This window comes from Triturus cristatus, chromosome 6 (assembly GCF_964204655.1).
Source record: "Triturus cristatus chromosome 6, aTriCri1.1, whole genome shotgun sequence".
In the NCBI taxonomy this organism is placed as follows: Eukaryota; Metazoa; Chordata; class Amphibia; order Caudata; family Salamandridae; genus Triturus; species Triturus cristatus.
The window spans coordinates 1050870516-1050883046 of record NC_140589.1 but is presented as its reverse complement, the minus strand read 5'-3'; the positions used below and the strand labels follow the sequence as shown (position 1 = coordinate 1050883046).

General features: G+C 41.6%; 1 protein-coding gene across 4 annotated transcripts in view; it reads right to left on the bottom strand.

Annotated features, from left to right (window-relative positions):
* ECHDC1 (ethylmalonyl-CoA decarboxylase 1) overlaps window positions 1-12531 on the bottom strand; it is a 356958-nt gene that overhangs the window by 55694 nt on the left and 288733 nt on the right. For all 4 annotated transcript variants that reach the window (XM_085611862.1, XM_085611861.1, XM_085611864.1 and 1 more), the window contains exon 5: window positions 2345-2425. In XM_085611862.1, coding sequence (XP_085467988.1) covers window positions 2345-2425 — 81 coding nt within the window. The remainder of the gene's footprint in view (window positions 1-2344; window positions 2426-12531) is intronic.

The window sequence follows — 12531 nt, the reverse complement described above, 5'->3', positions numbered from 1 at the left end:
CGCAGCATTCCCTTTGAGGAAATGCTGTGGATAAGAAGAATTTGCAGTACAGATTTGGATTGCCAAAAAGCACAAAATGAATGCCGGGATAGGTTACTCAGAGGCTAATCCCTGAGAGTGGTCAACAAAGCCATGGTTAAAGCAAATGAACAGGGTAGATCACAGGCGTTGGCCTGTAAATCTAACACCGATCAAAAGCTGTTATCTGAGACAACACAACCATCCAGATTGATTCTCACTTACAGTAACCAACACCAAACAATTCGAAGGATTGTGAACAAGAATTGGGCATTGGTCAGAAATGATCCAGTCTTAGGTGCTAATTTGACCCGATCACCAAATATTACATTTAGAAAAGCCCGCTCGATGAGCAATTCTTTAGATAAAAGCAGTCCTGAGAACCAATATATCATGGCTTAATGCAAGCAAAGGGTTCATTAAATGTGCGATATGCAAAGCGTGTAACCATGGAGTAAGCAAAATTGAATATGTTACACCCTTTAGCAATAAACCAATCCGTATCGACAAAAAACTAACTTGCAAGACGGATTATGCAGGTAATATGCTGGAGTGTCCCTGTGGCCTGTGCTATGAGGGCAGTGCTAAGCTGCAGGTCCACAAGAGGATACTCCAGCACATAAGAGCAATTAACAACTGCGATATGTCGTATCCCGTTGCTCAGCATTTTGAGGAACTCCATGGCAAAAAATCACAAGAGCTCAGGTATTTTGTTGTGGATTCAGTCCCCCCTCTGAGAAGAGGCGGTGACCGTGAAGCACTTTTAAGGAAATTGGAGACCAAATATATATTGCAGATGGACTGTAAAACACCATATGGTCTGAATTCCAGTGAGGATTTTTACACATATCTTTAACATTAATGTTTTAAGTCTCCATGCTAATGTCTAAGCTTGCTGCTGCCTCATCATTGTTTTTACAATTTGTAAACAGTGTGTTTTTGCACATTTTGCACATTTGAACTTAGGAATTTACTGGTGACACTTTACATTGCACTGGCACTTTATCTTATGACATGGTATGTTAGTTCAATGCCCACTTGGGCTATATTTATGCACTCTCGCTTTTTGAGAGAAATTGGTAATGAAAAGTGATTGATTGAACCCAGTTAGGTTTGGATTCTTTGTTGCTATACATATGGAAAAAGTTTACATTTGTTTTACTTTTTAATATGCATTTTATCCAATATAATCGGTTTTTATGCCTTTTTAACCTGGCAATTTTATGAGCGTTATATGTATTTTCTTAAATATTTATTTATCTACATATTTAATGATATTTATATCGTTTTTGCTCATTTTGCACATTACCAGTCTTGATATACTTGCTTCGCAAAGTTGAAAGGAAGTTTGGAGAGTGTTGACAAGTACTGCAATTATTTCCATGTCTATGATGATTATGAGTCCCGTTATTCAGCACTATCACTTTAAAGGTTGCGACCACTCCTCTAACATGTCATTTGATCAAGGCACCTAGAGGGCTGAAATGTGTAATGACGTTGGTGCAGGGCACAAAATAAAATAGAATTGCACCAAATTCTGGGTTCGCATTGTCTTTTTCCAACGGAGTGATCAAGAGGCGATCCCCAAATATATATATATACATATACTTGAAGGTCCTCGCTGACGCAGCCGCGCCGCATCAGAAGAACAGTGCCCGCACTCCAGGTAGGTCCAAAAGAGATTTATTTAGAGAGCTGACGCGTTTCGACCAGGAGGTCTTTGTCAAAGCTATATATATGTCATGTGATCAAGGGCTGCAAAGCCCGAAACGCGTCATGGCAGCATTTTGCACTAAATAAATCAAGCACAAAGAAACTGGAGTCCGTTTCTCTTCTTACAAGTTTCCGTAAATAAAGGAGCTGTTAAGTTGGAAAATCGTCATATATATATATATATAAACTTGCTCGCTTTTTGGGAATCAGTATCTGAACTTCGAGAATTGTTCAGTTTTGGGGCGCAATTACTAAGCACTTCTCAAGTGTGAATGCTGTTCACTACCTGGACTTATTCACAATCCCTTGTTTCACCTAAGTTGTTTTTTATGTATATTTTGTGAAATGTACATGCAATGAAAGTGTGCTACGCACATTCTAAGCTGACAGTTACACATAGCTATGTCTGTGCTAAAGCGGATCATCCAACTCCTGGTCACGTTTGGGTAGTCACGATAAGCACTGAAAGGCAACAGATACAGAGACTATGCAAAATATTTGAAAAAACGAAAACTGAGGAATAAAGTAGCTGGAAAACACAAATACATACCTTCAAGAACCCCAATGAACGTAATATGCACAATGGTTCTCAGAGTAAACCATGTCAATGTACCTGAAATCACATGCTGTGCTCAGCTCTGCACCTCCTCCCAATGCCTTTCCTTGAACTAATGCCACGCTAACTAGAGGCAGCCTGTAAGAAAGAAAAGATAATGTGAATCAAAGTTTTCACTCACACGAGCAAGTAGTATTCTTGTGGATAGAGCAGCACATTCTCTCTGAAGTTCCTGATTACCACCAGTGTCTCCCAACCTTTCTCAATAGGGGCCAAAATTACAGTGAATAAAAAGTGATGTCCGTATACAGTTCATACAACACACCAACATGACCAAAAACGTAAATTAAATAAAATTACATAAACATTTGGTTGCAGTTCTATGTATTGTTTTGCCGCGTCACCCATATTTCAATTACAGATACGCTTATAAAACATTTCATCCTGGTAACCCAAATGCAGCACTATGCAAAAACGTAAAAATGGCAGAGGAATTGCCACTGTCTGTAAATCCAATCTTCGTGCTTACCTTCCCGGCAATCTCAGGGCCTGAATGTGACAACCTTGAAATTCAGCGCTATTCCGGACCTGAATTTGCCCTGTTCTTGCCTAACCCGCGCCAACTTGGCAGCCAACACTCAATGAGTGGGTGACCAGAAAGATCTGAAACTAAATGTCAGAAGCACAGAAATCCTGACCTGCTGAGCAGCAATTCATATGACACCCAAAGCTGGGTGACTCATGGACCTTGGAAAACCACCCTTCACAGCAACCCACAGTACAAAGCTTTGGAGTAATGTCAGATTCATAAGAACCAAGTTCAACTTGGTTAAGAGGCTTCCTTCTATTGATGGAGGGTCCTCAGGAAAATGTTACGTCCTTGAGTTTGCCTACTTGAATCTCACTGACCATAGCCCTTGTGCTCTTAAGTATTTACTTGGCTCTCTTGCATATTTGCTTCATTACCCCACATTGGACACAAAGTCTGCAGCAAGACCTATTCTATCTGAAACATCCAGTCCACATCAGCCCCATCCTACATGAGCTTCGCTGGCTACCAGTGTTATAAAGACTCTCCTTCACAGACCTCTGCATTGCCCATAATTCTCTACATCAATTTGGATCCTCTTTTTTCTGAGATAAGTCGATACATACATATCAATACAAACAAAGTCTCCATTCAAAGATGCATCTCTGAACTGAAATTTCAACATATAATAAATCTCAAGTTGGAGGCTCAATGTTTTTGTCCACATATCTAAATGTAAAATATGCTCCTTGCTCAGATGGGGAACCTTTGTGACCACATGCTTTCTCCCAAAGCACTGAAAGCCTGGCTGTTATCTTACACATGAGCTACGGAAAGTGACCTCCGTTGAAGGCACAGCTAGATCCAGGCACACCAATATGGCAACATGGCAAACTCAATTGTCTCTAATGCTTCCAGGCTGTACAGATTGTTCCTTCTTAATGTTTCTAGCTTTTACCACGGGTGTTTAGCTTGTTCACATTATAGACTATACAATACAAAGAATGAACTGTGGGTTAGCTTCTTGATCCACTTTGGATGGCTTAATTATCCATCTCAGATTTCTTCTCCTCAATCAATCGCTGTCCTCTCCATTCTTGTGTCTGTTGTGCTCCTGGAGCATTTCTTCTTCAAAATGGATTGTGATTGGATGTGTTGTATCCTTCAACTGCAGACTTATGGGGACTCATTGTATTTTCGCTCACTCTCTGGCTCATTATTCCTACTCAAATGTTATTTTTTCACAGAGTGCTGCACCCCCAGGTTTTGTTGAAACATTTTTACATTATTTTTGTGAGGGCCCAGTAGCTGCACACTGCTACCGGACCATTGCTTTGTCCACATATTTGCGGCATCTCTGTATAATTTGTAATTAATGTTGAGTCGCCATATTGAAAAGCTAAATTAGGAATAAAGTATACAAAAAATTCAAGATGGCCACTGTGTATGTGTACTCATTAAAGGTGGCTATGTTTTGCTTTGATAAAAATCATTCCAGGATGGCTGCTGCACATGCATGTGCACACCCAAGGAGCATCTGGGGAAAAAACAAACATTCATTGTAATGCTAGTCTATGTCACAGGTAAGAATAATTGTTTTTTTCAATCCTTATTATAAGTGCTGCACAATATGGCAGATTTGAGAGCTGAGGATTGGGGATAAAAAGGATTTGTTCATGATCACACATAGAAGTGGATCAGCCAGGATATGAAGTCAGGTGCTCCCGTCCCAAAGTCAGCAACTTAGCCACCAGACCACATATCTAGAGAAGGTAAAGAGGACATCAAGGTACAGAACTGAGTGAGAGGTAAAAAGCAAAGAAATATCAAGGCCCTCTGCGAACTGGTTGAAATGAGACAGATTAATAGGCAGTGCCATAGAGGACACAGGGCATGGACATGGAAGAAGATCGGAAGACAAAAGTAAAAAAAAATTTTTTTTTAATGAATGACATCCTGCCACAAACATAGTTTGTTAGCACATTTAAGTTCCGATCAATCTGTTATACAACGGAACTCATTTTGAGCAGCTTAGAAGGCTGAGAAGATCCAAAGAATGAACAACTAAGTCAGCACATCCAAGTTTGAAGATACAATGAGCAACCTACACACAAGACAGATGCCTAACCTCGCTAAACTACATAGCAACTATTATGAAAGCAGAAACCCAGATTTATTTACCTTTATCAAACACACACATGCTTACTCTTACACTTGCTTTTCTAAACATGTGCTTTCTCGATTACATTCAGTTCCCTCTCAAACATTTACGCTCTGCCTCTCAATGACAACAACACATATGCTAAGGCGCCCAGATGAGGATACACTGCTGATCTGTCAACAACTTTCAATCTAATGGGTTCAGTGCGGTCTAGTAAGCATATAGCATTACAAGCAGACTCTGTGAAATCCTAGGTACTCGCAGATCTCAGTTGCGAATTGTGAAACTGATCTCACACACAAATGAAGTCAGAACAATATTAGTCAGTCAAAATTCTTTATTGCGCAATGTATCCAAACCATATAAACTACACACGATAAAAACAGCATAACAAAATATGTATAGTATATTATAAAAAAGAATAAAATCCATGATAAAATCCTGAGTAAAAAGGGCCATTAAAAAGACATAATCATAACATTTATAAAGTGCATAGTGCCATCAAAATGAATTAATGAACACCTGACATTTGGTCTCCCAATCTGTAAAGGCTCTTCCACTTTTCAGGAAGGACCAAAAAAACTAGGGGTGGGCGGAATTTGCGTAATCGCGTTACGCAAATCTCCGCGAAACGGTAAAAAATCTCCGCGAACATGCAGAAATTCCGCGAACACGCGGAATTGCATGTTCGCGATGCTTTTTTCCTGTTCACAGTTGCTGTTTGCGTGCTCGGGGAGAAATATCTCACGAACACGCATTTTGAGAACGCGAACAAGAAAAAATTTCGCAAAGTCGTGGAAAGCAGAATTTTGGGTAAATTCGCGTTCTCCGCGGAACGCGAAATTACCGAAATTCCGCAAATTCCGCGAGCGGAACGGAATTTACCGCCCAGGCCTAAAAAAAACTATGCCATTGCACAGCATACCAATGGATCACTGAGTTTTTTAATAAAATAAAGGGCTGGACGAAATTGCCGAAAGTTGTATTTACGCAAAAGAGGGAGAATGAACCTCTATCTTTGTAGATTATAAAAACTACAAATGAACAAAGTATGTAGATCAGGCTGATCTGACCTTCCATCACAAGGACAGGCTGACAAGTCCTCTAGTGAGTACATATTGTTTGGAAAACCCATCATCAGACAAATGTAATTCAGATAAAACCTGACTAAAATGAAACTAGGCTGGGGATTTGTCACAAACACTAAATACGAATCTTCATCCTGTGTGATGGGGGGAGATTTGCTACAGCTTTACTGAGGATTTTGATTGACTTAACTCCATTCTCTCACACACGACCTTCGCTACGATGATTTCTCTAATTCTCCTCTTGGAGATGGTCATTCAACTGGATGGATTTACGTACAACTAGTCCAAACCCAAACCTCCTGTGCACTTCCCATATTTAAGCCAAGGAATCTTTTAACATGGTCTAGGGTTAATCAATCCTTGATAATACTTTGAGTCAGGTTAATAGTCTCCCTCGTCTAGATCGAGTGCCATAATAAAATGGGTGCTAAACTCAGAATGGTATGGGTCACCAAGTTCAATATGGCAATTATAATTTGAGCAACTGCGGGGAAGAGCAAGTATGCCTTTTTATAAAAAACATCCTCTACTCTTTGTAAGAGATCTATTGCCACTATCCCCCCACACCCCTATTCTATACGTCACAGTGGAAATGGTTTGAGCAGAGTATGCCCTTTATTATCTCAATAGGATTAGACCCAGGCGTCTCAATGAAACAAAAAATGGCCATTACACTTTTCTCCATTACAAGAGCTCTATTAGCTACCCTATCTACCCAGGAGTGCTTTCTGTCGAAAAGAACCCCCATGTAGGAAAATGTATCCACCTTTTCCAGCCTACGTGTGTCTATGTAAAATGCTGGCAGTTTTTTAGGGCGTGACCCTGCCACCAGAACAAAAGTTTTTGATTCATTAACACAAAGGTCCAGACCTTTCATACATTTTGAGTAAGCCTCTATAAATTTCTGCAGTGCCACCCCAGTTCTTGCTCATAGCACTGCATCATCTGCATAAAGCAGTATAGGGAGGGGTGCTGCATTAAAAGAGGGGACATCTTTAGTAGACCCAGTCACAGCGGCCTGCACCCCACCAGTATAATAAGAAATACAAAAGGGGCAAGGACGCAGCCATGTCTGACAACCTGCTTAATCAGAAAAGACCTTATTTACTCCCCATCCCTACCATAGCGAACGTAGGCAGTAGCCTGAGTGTACATCTGTCGTATAAATTAATTTTGGCTGCCCCTATACCCATCTCTTCAATGATCGACCGTAACTTGGAATGGGTGGTACAATCAAAGGCAGGCGATAGATCCATAAATGCCATATAGATCTGACCATTCTTCGCCATTGTGTATTTGGCAATAGTGAAGCTCAAATTGAGGCATTGATCAATGGTCCCATTGCCATTATGGAAACCGTACTGTGATGGCTTCAGTATATTCCTCTTTCTAGCCCAATCCTCTAGCCTATTCAACAGTAGGCACCCCATCAGTTTTGCTGTACTATCTAACAAAGAGATTGACATTATTATTGCACTTTCCCATGAGGCTGGAGGACTCACCTAACTTATAGCATTAAAAATATTGGTCAAGAGTGGGGCCCAGAGGTCTTGATGATCTAAGAAAATATCTATAGGGACCCTGTCAGGGACCGAGGCCTTTGCATTACTGCACTAAGCCAGTCCACACCTCACCTCACCTCTGCCATATCAAAGACCAAAGTATCCATAAGTGCTACCTGACGGATATTAGCTGAGGAGGCCGGGGTCACAGACATGAATATCTAATGTCGGGTCACTATCGTCTTTAAGAAAGGGAGCATTAATCACTCTCCAAAATCCCTACAGTTTTTATAGCAGCTGCTTGACACAGATTCATCCAAGTTTCCTCCCTCAGGCCCATATTCTGGCCTTTCGTGCCTCTCTATATAGGTTATGGAATGACCGTACCTGTCTCTGATTTCTTGGGACCATTCTAAGAGCAGCATGCAGCTCCCTTAAGGTCTTTAAATATGACGCACCAAACCAGCAAACCAATGGGATCGTCTTGGGAGAATCAGATCTGACCAGATTACTTTTACCTTCATCCAGTATCTCAGAGAACACCAGCATTAGACCTATTGGATTGTGATTAGGGCCCAACCATATCAATACCTCACTCAATTTTTTTTTAGATATTATCGATGGCACAACTCTCTCTTTATTGATTTTGACCCCTTTTAGAATGTAGCCATTCTTCCATGCTAGGATTGGTCTTGGGACCTTGTCTTCTACAGAATTGTTATCCACCCCTCCATATCATAGAACAAAAGAGGGCTGCATGATCAACTGGGAGGGCCTAAGAAGTACTAAAGGAGGATGGGAAAGGAACTTTCATTGAGGCTGGCGGCACCTGAAGAAGGCGGTATGCCGAAATGCATTGTGCTCTAAAGCTTTATTTGTCATTAAAGAACCCCCGCAAGTTTACCTGCCGTGTCCCCTGGATTTCTTTCATGGAGGAATCGTTTGGTGGATGTGTTTACGCGTTTTGCCTGCAACGCGTGAAGGGGACCCGCTCTACAAGAGTCCTGTGGATTGCAAGCAATGTGGCTTCGGCTTCCCTTTTTCGTCCGAGGTATCGGAACCACAAGACCGCCTCATGATCAGGCCAGACCAGCGGCTGCTGTCAGGACAGTTTGTGACTTCACGAAGGAGCGGATTCATTGTAACCTTCTCCACGGCCAGGTTTTGATCTGTGTATTGAGGCGTGAGTGTTGGGGACCCAAGGGGATTCTGGACTGCTATTTATGGAGCCTTTCTGTAACACAAACATCCCCCTTTGCCTGGCAATACAGCGCTGATCAAAAGCGAATTTTTTTTTGCCGCACTGGTACTTACCGGAACAATGGATGTTGGGAGCTGTAGTTTTGGACTTTGGACTGCAGCTGCTACCAATTGTAGTGGAGCCTACTGACCTCCCACAACTGGGAGGGCCTAAGAAGTACTAAAGGAGGATGGGAAAGGAACTTTCATTGAGGCTGGCGGCACCTGAAGAAGGCGGTATGCCGAAATGCATTGTGCTCTAAAGCTTTATTTGTCATTAAAGAACCCCCGCGAGTTTCCCCGCCGTGTCCCCTGGATTTCTTTTATGGAGGAATCGTTTGGTGGATATATATATATATATATATATATATACATATATATATATATATATTCACAGAAAAAACCATAGGTTTCAGGCACGTTATAGTTAGGAATTAGCATTTAAGAAACCTCAGAAATTCACTGAAAAAACCATAGGTTTCAGGGGTGTTATAGTTAGCTGGACTTTTCACTTGTACAAAACGATTGAAATTCCCCCGTTATAGTTAGTTCAGCTAACTATACCTCGCGCGCCCGCAATGCACTGCTGATGACGTCACATATTACATCACTCATGACATAGTCAGTGACATCACTCATGACATCACTGATGACATCTCAAATGACATCACTGATTACATCACTGATGACATCATCCAGTGAATGTGTGTTTTTCTAAAAAACTTAAATATGTTTTATATATGTATATCTCAAGGTCGATGGAAGAATAAATGGGTATATAAGTGTCTAAATGGATGATTTGTTTTTGAAAAATTGATTGTGTAACTGACTGATTAAGTGTATCATAGTGAATACATGGCTTAGTGAGTAATGTTTAAATATGTAAATATCTGTATCAGTCTCTCACTTTGTGTATAAGTGGCTGCATGGGTTGGTGAGTAGCTACATGGGTGTCTATATAGGTTATTAGTTGGTTTTTTGAGTATCAGTCTGAGTGTCTGCATGGTTCGGTGGGGGCTATTACGTAGTGCATAGGTGCATGAATGAGTGACTCACTGTTTGTATGTGTTGAAGACAGCATGTGTGCAGGACTGTATGGGTGGATGAGTGTGTGTATGGGTGTGTTAGTGAGTGAATGACTGTCTCAATAGTGTCTTTATGAGTAACTACATATGTTTTAAACTAGTATATGTGACTATTGGTGTATATAAGTGAGTATATGTGAGAGTGAGAGATTGAAAGTGTTCCTGTATGAATAAGTATGTGTTTCTATAAGTGATTGTTTAAAAGACTAAGTATGTGTAAGTTTCCGTAGAAGTAAGTTTGGTGGTGTGTGTATAACTATATGCAAGTAAATGTATGTTTGATTCTTTATTAGCATGAGTGACTATGTGTGTGAGTAACTCTATGGATGAGTGGCATTGTGTAACAGGATGTATAGGTGTATGAGTACATATGATGAGTGAGTACATGTATGAGTGACAGTATAGGACTGTTGGTGAATGAGTGGATGTGGATGTGGATCTTAGAATTACTGAAGAGGTAGTTGTAACTGGTATTGGTATGTCTCTATTTTTGAATGTGTGTATCAAAGGTTATATTAGGGTGAGAGGAGGTCTGCCACTCTATCACAAGGATGATGTCATCAGTGATGTCATTTGAGATGTCATCAGTGATGTCATGAGTGATGTCACTGACCATGTCATGAGTGATGTAATATGTGACGTCATCAGCAGTGCATTGCGGGCGCGCAAGTTATAGTTAGCTGAACTAACTATAACGGGGGAATTTCAATCGTTTTGTACAAGTGAAAAGTCCAGCTAACTATAACACCCCTGAAACCTATGGTTTTTTCAGTGAATTTCTGAGGTTTCTTAAATGCTAATTCCTAACTATAACGTGCCTGAAACCTATGGTTTTTTCTGTGAATTTTAAAGGTTTTTCAAATGCTAATTTCTAACTATGCCTACAGAGATAGGACATGTGAAGAAAGAAGAAAAAATGCACAGAAAGAAAAAAAAGAAGTGCAGAAAGAAGCAACAGAAGTCCTCAAAGACGAAGAAAAGTGCAGGAAGAAGGATAACGTGCAGAAAGAACAAAAAGAAGAGCAGAAAGAAGCCTTGTTGCAAAATCATCCTGTACCCTCAACTTTTTCAGACGGATACTGGTGGTAACTGAGTCTGACTAACCAGTCCTAGAGCCAGTGCCATGTTAAAAGACACTTAGAATACAGTGAAAACACCTACATACACTAGGGAACATTATGCGTTGGGGTCCCCCTGTGATTAGCATGACCTCCTCTGTAAGCCCCTAGTATATAATAGGGCAGGGGGATTAAAACTACCTCTTAAAACAGGCCACAGGGCGTTTTTGCACACGTTAACTCAGGCCCCGTCCCCTCCCTTCACCACTGTGTAAACACGCCCTGTGTCCGTTTTTAGTTGGGAGATTAAGTTCATTTGAATCCGGAGGGTCCCTAGGGTCCAACTAACCCACTAGGTACCTCCAGTAAGTGCCACAGAGCTGCGTTGCAGAGAGGTGTAAAAAGTGGCACGGCCTGGACCACCTCTCTGCAATGCAGCTCAGTGGCGCTTACTGGAAGCACTTGGTGGGCTAGTTAGCCCCCAGGGGCCCTCAGTATTGAAGGGAAATTATATCCCCAATTTAAAACGTGCCATAGTGCGTGTTTGCACACGTCACCTCAGGCCCCATCCCCTCCCTTCACCACTGTGTAAACGCGCCCTGTGGCTGTTCTAAGTTGAGAGATTAAGTCCCCTTGAATCCTAAGGGTCCCTAGGGTCAAACTAGACCACTAGGTACCTCCAGTAAGCACCACAGAGCTGCGTTGCAGAGAGGTGTAAAAAGGGGCTTGGCCTCAGAACACCTGTCTGCAGCGCAGCTCCCTGGCGCATACTGGAGATGCCTGTTGGGCTAGTTGGCCCTCAGGGACCCTCAGTATTAAAGAGGAATTAATTCCCCAACTTACAATTCGCCAGGGGGCGCGTTTGCAGAGTGCTGCAAGGAGGGGGCATGGCCTCCGGCACGATGCTAGTCTTTTATTTATTTTAATTTTTTAAGAAGGGGGGCTGTGTGGTTCCCCTTCTTATTCTAATTTATTGGCCCTGATGACCCCATCCCTCAGGGCCTGTCTCCTAATTATATTTTTTTGACCCCAATCCCCAGGGCCGGCCACTGTTTTTTATTATTTTTAAAAAATATATATTTATAGACACACCTAGGACATGCTGGACAAACCGTACGTACCTATCACCATGACGATTTGCGTGATATTCATTAAAAGGCGACTATACATACAATGAATCCACGTGGATTTTTTTTTCACCACTAGTGAAGCTCTGACATGTCTGATGCCCTACCGTGCCTAATCCCGGTAGACACCCTTGTCGTTTATTTATACAAACATGGGTAGCTATTGACGGGCACATTTAATACACATGCACACCAAGCCATTCAAAGGGGATTCGACAAAAATTCGACCAAAACTATGCAAGAAACCCCCCTCACGGTTAATAAAACACACATCCACTGCTGGATGTGTAATAGTTTTTATTTTACTCTTAGGAAAGGGGACGAAAATCACTTGAGAGTCACAGCGCGCTCCTGGCAGAGCACAATGCTGTGTGACACCCACCATTGCCTGCTGAGTGCCACACACCTCTGTGTTGTATTCCACTAGCTAGTGCATATGCTATGACACTCTCTAG